This window comes from Hesperophylax consimilis, chromosome 28 (assembly GCF_061612785.1).
Source record: "Hesperophylax consimilis isolate HC1 chromosome 28, BYU_Hcon_1.0, whole genome shotgun sequence".
Taxonomy (NCBI): domain Eukaryota; kingdom Metazoa; phylum Arthropoda; class Insecta; order Trichoptera; family Limnephilidae; genus Hesperophylax; species Hesperophylax consimilis.
The window spans coordinates 17,027,986-17,049,998 of record NC_142863.1 but is presented as its reverse complement, the minus strand read 5'-3'; the positions used below and the strand labels follow the sequence as shown (position 1 = coordinate 17,049,998).

Sequence of the window (22,013 nt, the reverse complement as noted above, 5' to 3'; positions counted from 1 at the left end):
CACATTAGTTACTGGATAAAAATCTAGAATACCACTTCAATGTTCTAAAACACACAAATTATTGAAATAACACTTAGTTTTGACTTAATTACTAAAAGAAACAAATATTTACGTTGGGTGAGATGGTAAAAGATGCATGTGTGACGCCATTTGTTCTTGTTATGTAGTATGATGTGACGTTTGCCGGAAAGTTTCGTTTCAATCTAAATACGAACAAATTATTTAAATACTTAGAACCTAATAACCTATCTTATGCAAGATTTTTCCATCTCCGAAAATAGTCGTTTCTTGAAGGGATGAAGTTCAACCGAACTGGGGCTCTATTCCTGAATCGATGGCGCTCGTAATCGCCGTCGAAAGTACGTACGTTGGTCGTCGTTGCTATTCCCGAAATTGATCGAAGGTACATACTTTCCACACAACATCTACTGGGTATAACCAGTAGAAACAGGGCAGCGAGTGGTAGGTTGTTGGCGTTTCTATGGAATTGGCTGTCAAAATCTAGTCTAGCTGTCAATTTTTGTTTTACCGCGCGGATTCCGCAAATGTAAAATTGGGTGAAAATTTCCCACTTGCTAAGTCTTTATCGGAGCTTACAAGCTCAATTAAGAGTTGCTTTTGGCAATTTGTAATATGTCCCGCAGCCATTTCTGTTTTGAATAACGAATAACTGTTGTCTGTTTGACAGTCACACCATAGAAATCCCAAAAACATCAGGAACATAGACAATATTCACAGGGGTGCCAATATAATCATCTCTTCTACCAACTTCGACCGTTCGACGCTCAAGAATACGTAAAATTGAAACATTCGAAAAAGTTAGTCGCGACGGCTAGTAGTTTTTCACTCGAAGACGGCGCATACGAAAACGATTGATCGTTTAACTCCAGAATCGCAGGCCAGATATTTCAATAATCTCTAAATAGTATAAAACAAATCGCTATACGCATCTGTCTGTTTGTGCGCTTAGTTCTTCTAAACCACGCAACGGATTTTGACAGGGTTTTCACTATCAATTAGAAAATTTCTTCCTAAAGTTTTATATATATAATACATGCATATTTTATTTATAGAAAGTAGAGAAAAGTCGATGTTTTGTAAGCAAGTCGTAAAAAAAATTTCGGGCGCTTGCAATGCCAACGCTGGATAAACCTTATGAGATACATCAAAATAATGTACTACGGAATTGTATATCTTTAAAAGGTCTCACAACCTCAAAACTTTAACCGAAACCATTTATAAGTCCCCGAGCAAGGCCGGGCACACATCAGTTAGTTTATACGTATAAAGCTTGTAGCGGAATACCACAATTTTACCAAAACTGAAACAATCGATTTATTTTTTACGTGAACTCTTTTATTTATTTCATTGTAAGTGGAGATCATTTGTGAAGGATGACAAATTCTACCCTTGGATGTATTACCGTGATGATAAACATGAATCTAATATTTTATTGTAATTTACTCGTCACACCTAAAATGTGTAATTCCTCCAACAAAAACAGCATTTGCCCAGCGCAAATTTTCCTATATTGCTCCCAAGATATTCAATTCACACAATCGATTTAAGTATTTTTTTTTATTTGGTACAATATTTTTTACATTATAAGTTTTCCAGTAATGTTGGCCTCACTGGGTGGCTTGCCCGTGCTGAGGCCTTCATTTTATAATATGAAAATAAAATCTACATAATACATTTAAAGAGAAAATAATACATTTAAAATTAAAAATAATAATACATAAAAAAATTAAAAAATAATAACATTGAAAATAATCTTGCGTGTTTGTGAGTGATGTGTGTTTATATTGGTTTTGTGTGATATGTGTAGGTTTTATTTTTATTTTATGCTATGACATTTTGGTAATATTGTCTTTTTTGTTCTTTAATCCATTTTGTAATTTTGTGTGTGAATTTATTATTATTTTCCTCAATTTTAATTTCAAGTTTTACACTGTTGAAAGCTTTTATAGCATGGTATTGGTAGTGTCTTTGTCCAAAGCTTGAATTTACTGTCGGAGTTTTTAAGTTTTCTTTGTACGCTTGTCTAACTGGTCTGTTAGTGTTATTTTGTGCATGTTGAAAATTATTTTTTTGTCAAAAATGTAGTTTAGTAGTGTTTTAACGTATAATTGGCGTATATCTAGTACGTCACAGCTGTTGAATATTTGGTGAAATTTAATTTTAAATTTAAATTTAATATTTTACATGAACTCTTTTATTTATTTCATTGTAAATGGAGATCATTAGTGAAGGATGACAAATTCTACCCTTGGATGTATTACCGTGATGATAAAAATGAATCTAATATTTTATTGTAATTTACTCGTCACACCTAAAATGTGTAATTCCTCCAACAAAAACAGCATTTGCCAAGCGACAATTTTCCGATATTGCTCCCAAGATATTCTTCAATTCACTCAATATAGATACCAGAAAATCGGAAACTGAACATCTTTATATAAAAAATATTCAGAATTGGCTATTGGTAAAGGGAAGAAACTATTGCAAAGAATGTCTCGTGTCAGTAAATTAAATTAACTGCTCTTTTATTCCATTATATTCATATGTTTTCTTCTTATTTTTATATCTTTTTTCTCTCTCTTATCTCTGTATATCCTAACATCTTTACATTGTAATCGAAAGAAATAATAATTTTTATGAATAAAGAAACACAAAAAAAATAAAATAAAAAAAAACTCTACAGAAGTTTCAGTTTCTACAAGCAATCAAATCATGTCATTATTTGTATGTATTATAATGTCGATTTAATTGATCGATACCGTCTCATTATCACTCGTCAGTCAGTTCTGTGTGCACAATTTGCCAAGTGTTGAGCAAGGTCAGGGCAATACAAATTTGATGTTAGAAGCAGTGGCGGCTCGAGCTTAGGAGACCGAATTTTTTATGTGCATCGAAATCTCACTACACAGAAAATATTTTTAAAAATCTCAAAAAAAAATTCATTAAGGATAATTGTAACATACGTTATAATCTACGCGTTCATAAATGGCGTTAATTTGATTATTTTATTAAAATACCCTATTTGCAAGTTTTTACTATATGAAGGTGAATTATTTATTTGCGCCCGTACACACGCAATATGAATGAATACATTGTTTTACAATTACGATATTGATCTATGATTCAAACCAGTGATCTATGAAAGCGCAGATTATTAGCGTTTAGGTATTACGCTATACGCATCATGGCTTGGCCTATTTCAGCGACAGCGTATCGCTCGCCATACACTACCAATGGGAATGAATGGTCAGCGATCTGCTGAAATGTGCCAAGCCACGCAAATATAGCGTGGTCTGTCACAGGCTTTAATCAACAGTTTAACCATGCACAGCCACCCAATTGCTCCGGTCCACATTTAAAAGTGGACCTTCGCGAGAATCGAGAAAGCTATCCACAAAAGTGGACTTGTGATCGCGCATAAAAAACGTTCGGTGTTACCCACGCAATTATTTTTTAATATTTTATTTACAAGCCCAATGGAAATGAAATTCTAGGTCGGCGTAGGTACTGATTTTTCCTTCTATTAAATAATATTTCACAGTGGCAACATTGATAGTTTTAGAGTTACGAGATTTTAAAATTCACTGAAGTTTCTACAGAGTAACTTTTTTGCAGATTATACTCGTACCTGTATACATGTAGATTTAACCCCTTCTTTTTATTTAAAATTTGTATCATTGTAAAATATTATTTTTTTTTCATTTTCTAATGTTCAAATGTTTATTTATTAGTTGTCTTGTTCCCATCCAATGTATCCAATTCCGAAACATTTAAATAATCGAATGCATTTCGAATTCCCTCGAACTACATGGAATGTTTCAATTTGAGTGCCGAAAAGAGAACGAACACGGCATTAAAAAAATTAGATAATCAAAATCAAGTAGGTAATATAATAATAAAAATGAAATAATCTAAACCAAATAGTGGAGTAACGTCTATTTCGTTAAATAAAAATGGATATAGGAAAAGATTTGGTATTGCAATCATATCATGAATGAAAATAACTTGACAAGGTATTTAGTAATGAAATGTGTTTTTTCGTTTTTGTTTTGGAAGATTACGACAGGTCTGAAAAACCGCCACGATATTCGACGAGTTCATTGATTCATGCCTGGTCTTCCGTGATCCAAAAATCGGACCATTATTAGCGTAAGGCCCGTAATAAGCGTTCAAAGATGGTTTGAAAGGGAGATATATAAATACCAATGTTAGAGGAAGCGCGCTAATATTAAAAAACGATAATAATTAAGAGGAAGCTACAAGCCAAACATGTGTATATTCTTGGTATACCTTATATCGTAGGTAATAGGCATTAAAATCGCTTGACAAACGGAGTCTAGAATCGTTCGATTTCAAGAAAAAAACTGGTTTTTATTTATTTCGTAAATAATTTTATAAGAAAGCAAAAAAGTTAATCAAGCGAAATTGTCACAGATAATCTTAGCTATAATACTGATTTTTTTAAAGTTGTTTCCTGTACGCGTTCATACATTTCTATTGAAAAAAAAATTTTTATAGTAGTTTGCATTTATATTTTTAATTGAGTAATTTAATATTGTTATTTGTATTCTACTCAAGCGAAGCGATAGGAAAACCCTCAATTTATCTAAAGCATATTTTTTGGTATTCATAATGTACACCAATTCGTTATAAAGATTAATCAAAATAGTGATTTAGCATTAAGCTTCGCCTTAAGCGAAAATGGTGAAAATATTTAATAAAACACGACTCGTTTGAAATGAAACAAAAATCTCTTAACAAATGCTTTAAATGCATTTAAAGATATACTGTGAATTTTTTCATGCCTATAACATATTAAATAACAGAACAAAACGTGTTTTTAATAATTTTCGGAGCTTAATTTTTTTCTATCGAGGGAATTTGATATAATTAACGCTTCAGTTTTACATATGTATAGATATTATCTTAAAAAATAACGTATATATTTTTTGGGATGAGTTAACGAGAAACTTGTTATAAATCGGTAGAAATTGGGTATACGGGGGCTTAAATTTCACATTCAGAACTGTGTCTCGTCATCATTATGCATTTTTCATTTCGATCAAACTTGATGGGAATATACGTCATACGATGTAAGGCAAGTAACATAGATAGAGAGCGTGCTAAATGGGCTAGAATCAAATTTTCAAGTCAGTGGAGGCATTGGTTTTCATTCAAATCTACATGGAAGGCAGCATTTTATTTTATTATATAACACAGATAATGCTTTAGTAATTATTTCCCTGACCGCCGCACAGTGGGCTAAAAATCGCCTTTCATAGACATAGAGACTTGAATTTTCAAGGGTATCTTTTTTGGCTAGAAATGGATTCTGCTGATCATTACTATGCTACAAAATTTCGTATGAAGCAATTGCGTGTACAAATGAAGGAGTTATCATTTTTTTAAGAAAAAAATTGTATGGCACTGATATTAAAAATGAGGTTATCTCTGGAATCATAAGGTTGGCCATTATATCCTTACACACAGATGTACTACTATTTATTTGTATTTTTTGACATACTTCGTATTGTGGCGCAACTTGCGATTTTTTTTTTTAATCCTCATAGTTGAAAAAAACACCTTTTAATGTTGATGATTCCTTTTAATGCTTAAATGCTTTACATATGAGTAGGCTTGCTAATAAAACATTGTAAACTAGACAAAGCGTACAAATTTTTCTTAAAAAAATGATAACGCCTTCATTTGTACACGCAATTGCTTCATACGAAATTTTATAGCATAGTAATGATCAGCAGAATCCATTTCTAGCCAAAAAAAATACCATTGAAAATTCAAGTCTCTATGTCTATGAAAGGCGATTTTCAGCCCACTGTGCGCCGCACTTTTAGGTAAAGATTATGGATTTTTTGTTTCGACTATCACATACTACAAGAAACAACTATTTACATGCACAAAATAGGTTATTAGGTTCGTACTTTGAGTTAATTAAGTAATTTATGCGTATTTTGATTGAAACTAAACATACGCAAGTGTCACTCCATACAAAAAAGTTCAAAATGGAGGCAAAATTATACATTCATAGAAAAGTGAAAAATATTATTTTTTCTGTGTATTTCAACCGCACCAGCGGGATCAGCAGAGTACACAGTTAAAAGGACTAATAGCCCAGCTACACTACTCGCGAAGTTGATCGAAGTTGACCGAATACGATAGTGCGGGCACGAACTTAGCTTCGCTTCGGGCATCTTCGCTTCGCTTCGCAAGACTTCCGATTGTTGTCGGTAAATGCGCCCGAGTCAAAGGACTCGAAGCGTCACGGCATAAATAAACCAATCACTGACTGGTTGGACTGAGTTACTCGCGAAGTACACGAGTGTGTGGGCACGCACTTCGAACTTCGTCGAGGACTTCGTCGAAGCGTCGAAGCGAGTAGTGTAGCGGCCGCTTAAGGTTCTAGACGTAATTAAATTTAAAAATTATTTAAAGGTACATGAAATTTTCTTTTAATATCCAGATCTTTACAATTTCAGCACTTAGTTTCTCATTTTCCTCTAGTGCAAAGTTCTTTATTAATTTATTATTCATTTTATTTTCTGGTGTTTGTCATCTATTCCGTGGTTAATAACAAAATTAATTGCTCTGTTATCAGAAATACCGGAGTTCTAATTCCAATAACGAAAACCTATAACCTTTTCACGTGTAATTTTATAAAGCGTATAATCTGATAATTAAAATTTAATTAATATTAAATAATAAAGTTGGTTTTAGTTTCATGTTTATTTGATACATATTGCGATAACGATCAGATTCATAAAAAAACTGTCGTTTCAATCAACGACATAAATACAAAGACGAGGTTGTATTGATACTAATCAAACAAAAAATATGGCAAATCGAATAACGAAAAGCACAAGAAAAGACAACGAATTTGTGTGAATAAATGAAATGGCTACAAATAACATCATACATAGCTAAATGAACGGAACGCATTAGAAAGAGATAGCCATTCAAAGAATATGTGTACGGGTGAAACGGTTATATTATTATGTTTCTTTTGCCTCATAGCGACAACAATTGCCAGCTTAAAGCGGCCCACTGAACGATAGTCGTTCAGAATATATCTAAACAAGTGTTTTCTCGCAGGTGGCCTAGTCCGGATAAATATAATGATGAGATGCGAAAATATTATTATTTTGAAGAACATGTGTTCCGACTTCCTCATAACATATTCGTGCTTTGCTGATAGTTTGTTATGCATTTTGTCAAATCATTATTTATAGGCCTCCAGTCCCGTTTTTAACAGGAAAACGAACAATTTTTTCCATATTTAAAATATAATAACGATATTAGTAAGTAGATAGGTTCTTCGATTACAAATACACTCGAAATGATTGAAATCAATATACTCGTAAGCCGACCGGTTTCGGAATGACCGTACTTTTCTCAGGGCAAAATATACTAACATGACGTTACAAAACAATGGGTGAAAATAATATATTATATTTTACTAAGTGTTGAAGTGGGGGAGGGGGCGTGACTAGGAATTAGTGGAGAGTGCGGGGGAGGGAGATAGAACGGACGGTAAAAGGGAACACACACGCAATTCAGTATTTAATAGTAAAGTTTTTTTATATATTTTATGTTTTGTGGATGGTTTATAAATAATGAAACAATGTTAATTTGAATCGATTATTCAAAATTATTCTCTCGATTACGAACATAACCAGCTTACTCTGCACTTGACACACTTAAAGGCAGAGATTACATATTGCAGCGCAAAGCGTGCTATTAAATGCATTTACAAATTATCACGGCTAGAAACTTGACACTGTTCGGTGCTCTATCAAGTTATCACTATATTTATACTGCTGATAAGAAATGAGAGATTGAGATCACGGGTGAAGTTAATGTGTTGATATAAAAAATATGTTGATAGTAAACACGGATAGTAAATTTATTAATTTATTTATTGCATCTCACTATACATGAATCATGTTTGTTGAAGTGAAACTTCTTTAGGCGCGTAATGGATTTTCGTGGACGGAGTAAAACCGAGTCAGGATCGACACGAAAATGCGGGTACCCCCACCACCGCTCACCGTTCACCGTTCACTGTTTTCAGTAAAAGCAACAAATCATTAGCATGCGCATAAAAGTTTTTATGTGTTTTATTTAAGTACTTTTTTACTCGGTAGTATAATTTTGTTTGGCGCATGCCTTAGCTGTGGTACAGACGTGGACAGGGCTTTCCTGTACCGTCCGTCCGCCGTTCAGTCTGGTTTAGTCGTCCGTCGAGAGCGCTCGCGTCGCGCGCTTTGCCGTTCCATTCGTATTCCAGTGAGTAGTGACGAGATATTTAATTGTAATATTGTTATTTATGTAATATTGTATACTTGTGAATAAATTGAAAATTTTTGGAACTATACATTAATCGAACGTCATTCATCTATAAGAAAATATTAGAAAAAGCAAATCCATGCTTCGTCGTTGAATTATTTAACCTCTAATTTTCAAACTAACCTAAGAGAGAAAATAGAGATGATGAAATGAAAATAGAGAGAGAGGAATACTAGAAGTTTCACTTCTGTCTTGCGTAGGCTTGACACACCCACTTTTTTTTTTAATAAAAATCAATCTAACTAGGACTAAGTCTGTATGTATGTTCATAATTTACATTTGATTTGCGTATTAACTATTGCAAGCAAATCATTCATATTCAAAAATAAGTGATTAACCTTTTTTACATGAAACCGCACAAGAGTCCTAACTGCTCCCAATCGCCTGGAGACAGTGAGACTATGGCATCCCCATTTGGGGTAGGTATGTTGTAAGGATGAAGGTATTGGGGAGGGGAAGCAGATGGGGAAGAGTAAGGTGGGTAAGAGTAAGGTGGGGAAGAGTAAGGTGGGGAAGAGTACGGTGGGGAAGAGTAAGGTGGGGAAGATTAAGGTGGGGAAGAGTAAGGTGGGGAAGAGTAAGGTGTGGAAGATTAAGATGGGGAAGGGTAAGGTGGGGAAGATTAAGGTGGGGAAGAATAAGGTGGGGAAGAGTAAGGTGGGGAAGAGTAAGATGGGGAAGTACCTGGCTTCAGATCTGGTCACCAAACACGCCCAAAGCCATTTCAAGCAACGTTTCAATTACTAATGGTGGTCTTACACCATAGCGATATGGGGAGTATCTTCCACTCTGGAACGTGCCGCAAATTTATATTATCATTTTAAATGGGTAAATTGTGGAATAACCAAATTAATTTAGTAAAAGTTACTTGCGCACGCCGGGAATTAGACCCGCGACCTCCGGCTTGCTATCTAGAGCCTTATCCCTCGAACACAGAGACCTAACCTAGTTTTAAATACACGCCCGCAGTCCCCTCTTACCCCGCAAAGCCCAAAGATACTGTGTACGCCAATCAATTATTATATTATTTACTAAAAATAATTATTCTCACCTAGCACCAGTTTAGCACTCTACTTTTAGAAGTAAACCGTTTCAATTCAATTCTACGATATTTTTTGGTTCATTTTATCTATGAACTAACAAAATAATCCTAAGAAAAATTAATCATTTTAAAAATAGTTCAAAATCAACCTACAGCTCGATCACAACTTCTCGATAAATTAGTTTGTGATTTTCAAAATTGAGTCAAAATAAAATCTGGTCGTAAAATAATCATGTTTTTATCCATCCAGCAGACAACTAAATAAGCAAATAATATGATTTACCTGTGGGTACACCTATACAAAAAATTCAAAATATAACATACAGGGTGTATCGGCACGTACCCGACAAACTTTAACCAGCTATTCCTTAGCACATTTGGAGTAAAAAATCTTATATGCACTTTGCTGTCCGGTAACGTTTTTTTTAATAAAAAATTTAATATTCATATTTTCACCACATGTCACCACTGTTTTATCATTTGTCAAAGTCTTAAAACCCATCTGGCAATATTTTATTCGATTTTCGTTGTACGTATGTATCTACATTGGCGCGCTTTTACAATCACAGCGAAATGGTACGGCACCATTCGTCCTATTTTTAACTATTATTATTTAGTGTGTACGAAAGAGCGAAGACGCTTTTCGACATACTTGCTAATAACAGCCGTTGAACACGAGAAGCAATGCCAATGACAGTGACGGAGTGTGGAAATTATTATTGTTTTTTTGTTTTTAATTGAAAAAAAATGTTACCGGACAGCAAAGTGCTCTTAACATTTTTTACTCCAAATGTGCTAAGGAATGGCTGGTTAAAGTTTGTCGGGTACGTGCCGATACACCCTTATAGAAAATTCGCAAATTAGGTGGCTTGAACAGTGCTCTGGACATCAGTAGAGTGATAACATACTAGTAGCAACTTCAGAGGGAAGAAGTGCTGTTGATCTCCCATATAATAACTTTTAATAATCTTTTATTCAAATTAATTGATGGCTTAATGGATGCACCTGACTTAACTAAGCTAATACCGTTCCGACTACCAAATCGTAACGCGAGATTTCCTGAGTTGTTCTTTGTTCATTCATCTAAAAAAAATATTAATTTTATTTTATATTACACTTTATTCATTCCCCAGTCGAAAGGTTACATAAGGCTTGGAAATAAATTCAGTCCCGTTGATATTTATATTTATTCCATTCTAAAAATTTTATTTTAAATTTCCTACTTTTTGTTACGCTAACATTACAATATTTTAAAATCCGTTACTTATTTTTTTTATGTAAATATTCAAGTAATAATTTACTTTTTCTTTTATGTTGATTTTGTTATTTACTCCAGGCAGGTATTAATACATTTTTTGATCTTTTTTGTGTTACTATTTTATGTCCGGGTTAAATCTTCCCCACAGGAAAAACTAAACCCTTCCACACACTTTTCCACAAATGATCATCTAGTCAATCAACATTATGCAAGTGCATTATATAAGCAAAATAAATACAAAACAATACAAGAACAACACGTCAACTCACCAGAGATCAAATGGGAAAATAATTCACCGACTCCAGATATTTTCATATCAGAGGGTTCGGCTTGGTAGAACTCCTAACAGGGCCTATAAATCCTACTGATCCCTCAACATAAAAATATTTAAAAAATCTTTCGTTATCCTACATGTATTTAAAATGACTGATTTTTGCATTTTTTATGTATAAATTCTTTGATAGATCTAATACGCCTAAATTTTGAACGAGAGAGCTAGGTATATTTTTATAGTCTGAGAATGCCAAAATATTTTTATCTCATTTCTTAAATCTAATTCATATTATTATTATGTTTGTTTGGATGCACTATGTAAAATAAGAAATTTAAACAAGCCCGACGTGCGTTTATTTACGCACGTCGGGCTTGTTTAAATAGAAATTGGGGAGATGGACGTTGAAGCAATTTTAGTATGAAACCGCGAGCAGTGTCGCCAACATAGTTCACCCATTCTACTGCAAATCGCATCTCACAGTGCCCCGCCTTTGTTTCTAACTTCACGTCAAACCCGTAACTTTCAGAGGCTTTGATGTTCCGTGTGGTTTGGTCGTAGCTCGGCGACAGTCACCACGCCATATTTCCTTGTTTCTGTTATCTATGGAGGAGATGCTATGAAGAGAAGCCCCCAGTCGCCTTGTAGAACAGGTGTTTCAGGGAATCAACAACAATGGTGTTGTCACACATTTTTACTGTTGGCATACTCAAACTCTCTTGTTAATGCGATGGAATTCAGGAAAAGGACAGTCGTTTTTTTAAGGTGGAAAGAGGCGTTCGAGACCTTATCAACCCAAAAGCATAAATATATATTACATTAAATTTAAAATCAATAACAAAATATTAAAAATAAACCAGTTTTTCGTATCAAAACACCACATTAGATTATGTTATCAAAATACAAATGATCAAATACAAAACATGATAAAAATTCCTTTATATTTTATCGGATTTCACTAAAATCACATTTCGATAAAAACAAATCCAAATGGAACCGGTTCCGATCGCAAAAGATAAATATCACAAAATATGTATTAGCATTAACGACGAAAAACAGTTGAAATATGCACTGACCACGAAAAATCCTATAATGTTTAATATGCATATGCAAATTCATAGAATCCGATGTCTACAAAGTAAAGATAAGAAAATGGAAATACTTTCAATAATGAATGAGGAAAGAAAATTTCTTATTTCTAATCAAAATAAATAATGAATGAGGAAAGAAAACTTCTTATTTCAAATCAAAATGCACAATACAAAAAAATGGGAAAGAAAACTTCTTATTTCAAATCAAAATACGCAATAAAAAAAATGGGGAAAGAAAACTTCTTATTTCAAATCAAAATACGCAGTACATAAAATGGGGAAAGAAAACTTCTTATTTCAAATCAAAATACACAATAAAAAAGGGGGAAAGAAAATTTCTTATTTCAAATCAATATAAGAATAATGAGGAAAGAAATATACATAAAAGAATGGGGAAGTAAAACTTAATATTTCAAATGAAAAATAAAGTTTGGAATAAATATGATGTATTTCTAGTAATATTTTTTTTTAGAAAAATTGTACACACCCCAAACCGTCAATTTATAGATTAAATTATTGTCGTGGCAATACACCCAGAAGGCAAATTGCCCGGACAACAACATTCATCAAAGGAGATACGAGAATTTGTGTGAAAACAACACCGAGCAAGAAAGACATTTTTAAAGGTAAAAGATCGTGCAAATAAAGCAATAGTTCGCCAATTTAATGGTCTGCTGCGTAGATTCGATGCTAAAATAAATATTACACGAAACAGAGTAGCATTACAGTTCGAGCGACAAATACCAATTACCAGGGGCACATAATTTGTATTTATTGTCAACTGAATACTTGTCAGGCGACTGCCACTGATAAGTAGCCGAGTGGTAAAACTATAGGTTCCCAACCAGTTTCGGGTTCAATCCTTCGCTAGCCTAGTCTCCCATCACTATGGATGCACTTTACCCCCGGACACCCTGTATATATATTTACGCACATCAAAACGAACATTGCGGTCATCTTTGGTAGACGCTATACAAAAATAAAAATAGATTCAATGTAGATAGATTATATATGTATATCTCCGGTCAAACTATTGTTATTAGGTTATTACTATATCATGGGGTCATACAGCAAAAGGTCCTGCGAGTCGAGAGGGGTCGAGAGCAATATACAAGCGCGACCCATGGCCTTTCGGCGAGATTATAATGTACTCGGTATGTATCCAAGTTGATAGAGGTACTGTCTGGGGCGGTGGAACGGAGTAAGTTTTAATTAATTTACGAGTAATTAATAATCTGATAATTTAATTGGTTAAAAATATTTTATTATCAATTGAACAAAACAGCATTTTGAGTGTTCAATAATAACAACATAGCATCGTGGGATTATCTCTTCACGAAATCTAACTAGACTAATCCGTTCTCTTAACCCTTTCATCCCCAGTGTTAATTCAAATTAACGAGAACTTTGTGATTTTTTTACCGTAACGGTAGCGATTTAGAAAAGCCATTTTTGTTTCCTTATAGCTTGTAATCTTTTCTGTGGCGTCTATTTTTTCCGCTCGGTTGAAATCGTTATTCCCGCCACAAAAACGTTAAATATTTTGAAATCTGCTGATTGTGAGTTTCATCGAATTTCTGCCGTCATTGATTACTTAATTTAAGGTGAGATATCAATATTTTCTACTCGGATTACAAATATTTTAACGCAAAAAGATGTGTTCTATAATAATAACATCAGTTCAATTCACTGTTCACAGTCCATTTGCCAGAATATCGTAAATGAATTTCAATGTTCATTCAAATTAACACTTGTAGTGACGGGCATATTTTCGTGAGTATATCCTAGATTATTCTGATCTTTTTTTCTGAATGAATTTTAATTAAAATGTTATTTGTTTCAAATCTTAGAGATTATCAGTACATTGCAAATGTGCATTGTATTATCGAGCATTACATATTTTATATACAGGGTGTATCGGCACGTACCCGACAAACTTTAACCAGCTATTCCTTAGCATATTTGGAGTAAAAAATCTTATGTGCACTTTGCTGTCCGGTAACGTTTTTTTTAATAAAAAAATTATTATTCATATTTTCACCACATGTCACCACTGTTTTATCCTTTAACAAAGTTTGAAAACCCATCTGGCAAATATTTTATTCGAATTCCGTTGAATAATGCACGTGTGTACCTATATTGGCGCACGTTTACAGTCACAACGAAATAGCACGGCACCATTCGTCTCATTTTTAACTATTATTATTTAGTGTGTGCGAAAGAGCGAAGACGCTTTTTGACATACTTGCTTATAACAGCTGTTGAACACGAAACACATGCCAATGACAGTGATGTAGTGTGGAAATTTAAAAAAAAATTGTTTTTAATTGAAAAAAAAATGCTACCGGACAGCAAAGTGCCCATAACATTTTTTACTCCAAATGTGCTAAGGAATAGCTGGTTAAAGTTTGTCGGGTTAGTGCCGATACACCCTGTATGTGGAAACAATAATGCGGGTGTGAAAGGGTTAAGGCGATGCACTACGTAGTGTAATATTTTAAATTGAACCGCTATCAATAACAACAAAAAGTGCCTTTAATTTTATTTTGTGGATGTTCAGGCATAAGTATTTAATTTTTTTCCGATCATTTTATAAATAACTTAATTTTCCACATTATACAATAAAATCATAACCGAAAATGGGTTCGTAAGTAGGAGGTTTTGAACTTTAAATCAGTTTTCATAGGCCTTATACATTATTTTTTTCTGGGCTTATAAAAAGACTTATCCAAAAAATACTCGAAATTTTCAAAGGCTAAGATGTATTCTACTCGCAGTATTTAATTAAAGCATCTGAAACATTTCTAGGCGACCAAATTTTCAAACCAAAAACACATGATTTTGCATTACTACGTAGTGCATCGCCTTAAGAGCGAGGATTTTCCTGTACATCGATCAACTGACCAGCGAACCTCCACGCCGAAATCATTTAATATATCCATGGTAGAAGATACGCCTAAAGTGATTCATTAATCAGAAAATTACCAGTTTCAAAATTATCTCATCACTTTGATCACTCGGAACTATTTAAACAAATGCGTAGAATTAAAATGATATATAATCAATGTTATTCAACCAGCAAAACATTGGTATGATTTATCCCAATTCGCGATATAATACTGCTTCAGAAAATACATATCACAATTCAAAAATTATTTATTGCACAAAAATACAGAGTCCAAAGGGTGTAGCGTATAGGTTACATCTTATTTCTTCCAGCTAACCCAACAAATACAAATTATATTACATAACCCAACAATTAAATGTTAACAAATGTATGAAATAATGAATAAATAAAAACAGAGGTATTTAATTTATGTAAGGTATTCATTTAAGGTGTAGTGACATTTGTATAAAAGATTTTTTTTTAGTGATGATTTAAATTTAAGTATGTCGGTGATTTGTTTGATGCTACGTGGAAGGTTGTTATAATATATACATTAATGGCCATGTATTGTGGTCCATTTTGAAATATAGTTTTGTTTGCTTTTGGGATTAATAAGTTTTCTGTGAACCTTGTAGCGTGATTATGTGTTGGGTTTTTTTGTGGGAACTTTTCTGGAGATGATCGAACAACAGGCATAACTCCATTATACATTATGTCCGTCACTGTCAGAAGTTTGAGGTCTACATGAATCCCGGTGATCAGAGTTTGTAATTTTTCGTAGGCACCTCTTTTGGATGATAAAAACATCTTTGTGTTTACTGAGTTTGTCTCTATGTTATGTTCGAAGAACCTACCCATAGTTGCCCGGGCTTTATTCTGCTTTGATGGGAAGAAAAGGAGGATGGGGGTGGTTCGAAATCTCTTTTCCGTCCACTTGTTTTGAAAGTCAAGTGTTTCAATTTTTTTAAATTTCGTAGAATAAAACTGTAGATTTGTATTTAGGCGGCGTTTGTTTGATTTTTATACAAATCTACAGTTTTATTACGAGATTGATTTTTGTACACTTGACCTTCAAAACAAGAGAAACGCCACAGTCAGATTTTGAAAAAAACTCTGCGTAAAGCCCGGGCAACGTCGGGGTCTTGAGCTAGCATAAATATACAGGGTGTATCGGCACGTACCCGACAAACTTTAACCAGCTATTCCTTAGCACATTTGGAGTAAAAAATGTTATGGGCACTTTGCTGTCCGGTAACATTTATTTTTAATAAAAAATTTATTATTCATATATTCACCACATGTCACCAATGTTTTATCCTTTGTCAAAGTTTGAAAACCCGTCTGGCAATATTTTGTTCGAGTTTCCTTGAATAATGTACGTACGTACCTACGTTGGCGCGCTTTTACAATCACAACGAAATGGCACGGCACCATTCGTCTCATTTTTAACTATTATTATTTAGTGTGTACGAAAGAGCGAGGACACTTTTTGACACACTTGCTAATAACAGCTGTTGAACGCGAGAAAGAATGCAAATGACAGTGACGGAGTGTGGATTTTTTATTTATTTTTTGTTTTTAATGGAAAAAAAATGTTACCGGACAGCAAAGCGCCCTTAACATTTTTTACTCCAAATGTGCCGAGGAATAGCTGGTTAAAGTTTGTCGGGTACTTGCCGATACACCCTGTGTAGAAGATTGATATTCACCGGCACATGAAGCGGTAAAATAGGTTTAACTTTTTTACCTCCAATTGACCTCCAACTTAAACTACCGAATCCGTCTACGCGCACGGCTTATCGCATTCTAATAGAGCAGCTGTCGGGGAACCGGGGTAATTTACCCCAAATGGGGTAAAAATGTTTTTTTTTGGGTAATAAGGAAATTTTTCAAGTTTGCTATTTCATAAACGTGTTAGTATTTTTAGCCAGCGAAATACTGTCAGCGTTTGGAGTAAAGCTTCAGTATTGGAGACAGAAAGCATAACAGAACAAGATAGCTTCTTTTTCAAAGTTAGCTTTGTTTTTGGAAGACTGCGAAAATATTACTTTTGATGACATCAAGGATACAGTTATAAAACATGTTACTAAACTCAGAGGGCGGTTCTCTGACTACTTTCCAGATCTTGATATACATACCAGATAATCTTGCTAACATACCAGAAGAACCTCCGGGTTAGGCAGAAACAATACATGAACTTCGATCTAATACTGAAGTACGTATTCAATTTGAGAGCAAAGCCAATCTGTCGTCTTTTTGGATGTCAAAAGCTACGAAGGCTTTCAAAATTGCACATGAGGAGGCGGTAAAAAAGTTGCTGCCATTTACAACAACCTATCTTTGTGAACAAGGCTTTTCCACTCTAATGAACATAAAAATGAAGAACAGAAATCGAGTAAACGCCGAAGACTGTATTCAAATTGCTCTTACATCAAAAAGTCACAATTTTGAAGTAATTGTATCAAACATGAAGCAACACCATTTCCCCAAAAACTGAAAGGGAAACCTGAAAATCTGAATTTTTGTTTGATCCAATTTGAGAATTTTATTTTGTTTTTCTATTACATACTTACTATTTTCATGAAACTTTTTTTCTTTATTTTCCGTGTAAATTAATTCAATAAATAATGTTTATTTAAATATACATTGATGTCTTCTTTTCAAAATGGGGGGAAGGAGTAATATCGACTTACGCAAAAAAATTTGGGGTAATGGTTAAAAAAAGTTCCCCGACCGCAGTAATAGAGGAACACGTTTAGCGTATATGCACCAAGCTCCATAATATTTATAAACTAGCAGTTAAAAACCCGCTCCGCGTGATAAGCTTCCAGAAGAAAACTTCTTATTAAACGCTTGTTAGTGGTCAATTAATTTTGCGTATTGTTAGCTGCATATTTAAATATTCGCGCCCGTCATTTGGTTCGTTCTTATACCGCCAGAGGGGCATAGTGGTCGAATTTAGCCTGCAGACCCCCATTCGGGATTTACCCGAAACACACGATTTGAATTCGACCAATCAGAGGGCCTAGATCGTCCAGATGCAAGCGTAATAATACTATCAGATGCTTCATAAATTGACAAAATTAAATATTCTAGCCATAAATTCATCTCATCGAAACTCTCGCTGGGATGCCTATACCCCTGATCGCGATGTTTATACAAAAATAATACTCCCAAGAGGTCAGACAACCAACAACAATAAAATAACTATAATAAAAAATAGACACCCGGCGACCTCTGGCGAAAAGATTGAAAAGGCCAACAGGTCATCGGAGAAGTTGTGAACATAAATAATATTACAAAGCTATCGTTTTCAATATAACAGAGCGACGTGGGATACATTCAATAGAGACAGTGTTCTTTTTAGCTCGGTACAGGCGATATCAAGGGTCATTGGTGGACCTCTTGGATGAAAAAGGTCAAATAATAGGATGTGCAAATGGGAATAGGTCATAATTCGGATGTGTATTTGTAAAGGAACGATGGCAATTTAATTTTGACAAGATCAATATCTTATATTCCCGTCATGATTCGTTCTCTCTATTTAATCCTAGACTGTGGCTCACTACGATAGCATTTCAGGGAAATGACATTACTGTACCAGTGCACTGCATTGTTTAGTGTTAGGTTATTTCTTATGACCTATTTACATGATCCCTTTCTTCATCAAATGAATGAATTAATAAATAATTTTAATTGTACTATGTATGTGTAAAAAAAAACTATAACTATAACGTAAATTCTAAATAAATATATCTGCCTATTCCTAGCGATTCGGGATGAAAAAAAGGACGTGTTCTATTTTTGTAGTTGGTGCCGTAGGTAGTATATCTATTTTGGTAACGATTTTCGTACAATTTAAGATGGCGTACATTATTTGACGAAAGTTTGTAGACGTTTTTATAATTTTAGAACTTAAGATCTAATCAAAACAAACATCTCACCCGTGAAACTCTTCCCGTCCACCCTCTTTAGCCAATACAGCCTTTGGGCATGAGGGCGGCCTTCTCGTTCATAGCAGTCCCATTGCTGCCGCAGCAGAGCCCTGCACAGGCGGCAGATCAGCTTGGCGGGCCCCGCGCCCCCTCTGTACCCCGCGGGGGGCGCGTGCCCCTCCAGGAAGGGGTAGTGCGGCTCCCCGGGGGGAGCCTGCTCTGGCCTGGCCACCACGGCCCACTGTTCCGAGTGTCCCCGCGATCCACAAATAAAACAAATATTTGAACGATCTTGCTGTTTGTACTCTCGTCTTTGGTCAAGAACTTCAACTTGTTTCGAGTAGTCCCGTCTCGGATCTATCCCGTCAACTGGTTGTTTAGAATAATCTCTCCGCGGGTCTACCACTTCTGACTGTTTGGAGTAATCTCTTCTCGGATCTAATTCTGTCTGCTGTTGTATTTGTTGTTTGGAATAGTCTCTTGTTCTGGCATCAATCACTTGTTCCACTTGGTGATGCTTTACGCCGGCATAGTCCCTACGTGGATCAATGTCGCCAGGTTTTATGCCATAATTTCTAGACTGGTCGAGGAGTTCACTCTGTTGCTTATAGGCCAATACTTCTGGTTTCACGCCATAATTTCGGCCATCCAAAGGTTCGGGTTTGATTCCTTGCTGTTTGTGTGTGGAATAGTCAACTCTTCTAGGATCTGTCAAGTCTTGTTTGACTCCCAAGTATTCCGCTTTCCTGGGATCGGAAGCTTCCTGCTTGACTCTAAGATACTCCCTCCTTTGGTCAACCTCGGGTTGTTTCACCATGTTACCATATTCCCTTCTCTGATCCATGAGTTCCTGCTGGGGCTTGACACCGAGATATTCAGCTCTCCTCTGATCTACCAGTTCCACCTGCTGTTTGACACCAAGATACTCGGCCCTCCGGGGGTCCATGATCTCAGCCTCCGACTTCAAAACCACGTAATCCTGTTTGGGATACCCACTCCTAGAATCACTACCCTCACTAGACTTCACTCCCAAATACTCCGTCCTTCCACCGGGACTCTTAACGTAATCCCTTCGATCCACTATTAATTCACTGCTTTTCTTAACACCTAGGTACTCAGTTCTACTGAGGTCCGCCACTACATCTTGTTCGGGCTTTAAATCACCGCCCTTCACTTCACTTTTAATACTAGAATAATGGTCTACCGACTTGATGACATAGGACTCCCGTCTGGCGTTGTCTGTTTCGTGGGTTTGTTGCACTTTCGAGTAATCCTGATATCTGTTATTGTCTGGTGGTGGCTTGATGACTCCGCTATAGCCGTCTTTCCCAGCGTTATTGACATAGTCTCTGGCTTCTTCGTTTTGGGTTTTGGAGTTGTTGGTGAACGGCAACGCGTTGGTGTCTTTGCTGGCGTTGGTGGGGTTGGCGGTGTTGTTGTGCTGGGTGTTGTTGTAGAAGGGGGTCTGGTCCGCCTGCAGGGACAGGGACGGCTCGGGAGGCGCTGGGGGCGGGGGCTCGGGCTGGTCGGGGCGCGCGCCCGCCAGCTCGCTCTTGATGTACGCCTTGGCCTTCTCCATCGCGCGGGGAGGCCGGGCGCTGCGGAGCCCGCCGGACACGGCGCGCTACATACAAACAACAAACTCATTAGTTTATTACAACACTGAGTGGAAACCGGTAAAACAGAGGATACTTATAAGAATACATAAAATGTAATAATACGAGTGAAGGCAATGTGTGAAGACCTTTACAAAATGGATCATTGAAACTTAATACATTTTTCTAAACAAGTTAAGATTTATCAAAAAAAGGTAACATAAAAAAAATGATGTCCTTAGGATGTTAGCCAAAATTACATAAAAAGGTTTACTATCCAAGTACACAAAAAGCTAGAAAATCTTAATAAAGTTGATCATAAATATATTACAAGAAGTCACACCAGAAAGAACCTCATGTTCCCGAGGAGCAATGCGGCAAATTATCAAAAGACGGATACATTATCTAGGACGGAAATTATATAATAAAATCCCCACAGAATTAAATATTAAAATTGTCCTTCATCGGTCCATTAATAACTGAATGGTTGATTGGCTTGGAAATCTGAAAAACTCTCACATATTGTCAGCTAAAATTGTACATAATTAATGACGCACTTAGTAAAAACTTAGTAGATAGATAGCCTTAATAAAAACTTTATATTTTATTAAATTTGATCCAATAATTGAAAACCTTATGAAACCATTGTTCATTAGTAACCCTCGTGTAAAAAATTATAACCATATGTACACAATGTAAAAGCCCCATAGGGCGTATAAAAGACTAATAAATAAGCAAAAGTTCATGACCCATCTTCCTTGTTCAGGATGAAAGTTATACGAACCATTATGTACGTGATGATCCTGCATGAATTTTATTTCATTTTCTGCTCCCCGACCCATTCGCGATGGCAAAAATGCCACATTACAAAAAAATACATAAATATTATAATAGGCGTTCATTCATTAACGGTTTTTACAGAAAACGTGATAAGATAAGGCCGCTTTACAACGTAACTGTTGATGCCGTTATCACGCGGTGCTTATAATGACCAACACACAACACAAAATAACCTATACAATCATTATTTCTGCACAATTAATTATTTTCTCGCTGATGTAATGTACTTTATTTTGCGCATTATTGCCAAATAAATTGTACTGTGAAAATGTGTGTTTATTAAAAACATCTCATCATCGTGACGGTGCAATAGTTGGGGCAGCGAAACTTTGAATGTGGGCCTCCACACTAGCGACCAAATCTTTGTATTATTGAAACTATCTAACGAACGACCAAACAACTAGATCTTGGCACACATTCATACATCGTCTCATACGGTGACCGGATAACTAATCAAAATTAAAATTCATCACACCTTAAGGTCTTGAAAAGTGATGAAACAATAACTAGGTTAAAAGGAAGCTACAAGCCAAAAATGTGGATATTCTTGGTATACCTTATATTGTAGGTAATAGGCATTAAAATCGCTTGACAAACGGAGTCTAGAAACGTTCGATTTCAAGCAAAAAAAACTGGTTTTTGTTTATTCTGTGAATAATTTTAAAAGAAAGCAAAAAAGTTAATCAAGTGAAACTGTCCCAGAAAATCTTAG

General features: G+C 35.2%; 1 protein-coding gene across 1 annotated transcript in view; it reads right to left on the bottom strand.

Annotated features, from left to right (window-relative positions):
* px (MAP7 domain-containing protein plexus) overlaps nucleotides 1-22,013 on the bottom strand; it is a 240,657-nt gene that overhangs the window by 172,889 nt on the left and 45,755 nt on the right. Inside the window, exon 2 of the mRNA XM_089648724.1 lies at nucleotides 18,876-20,490. Coding sequence (XP_089504850.1) covers nucleotides 18,876-20,445 — 1,570 coding nt within the window. The 5' untranslated portion in view covers nucleotides 20,446-20,490. The remainder of the gene's footprint in view (nucleotides 1-18,875; nucleotides 20,491-22,013) is intronic.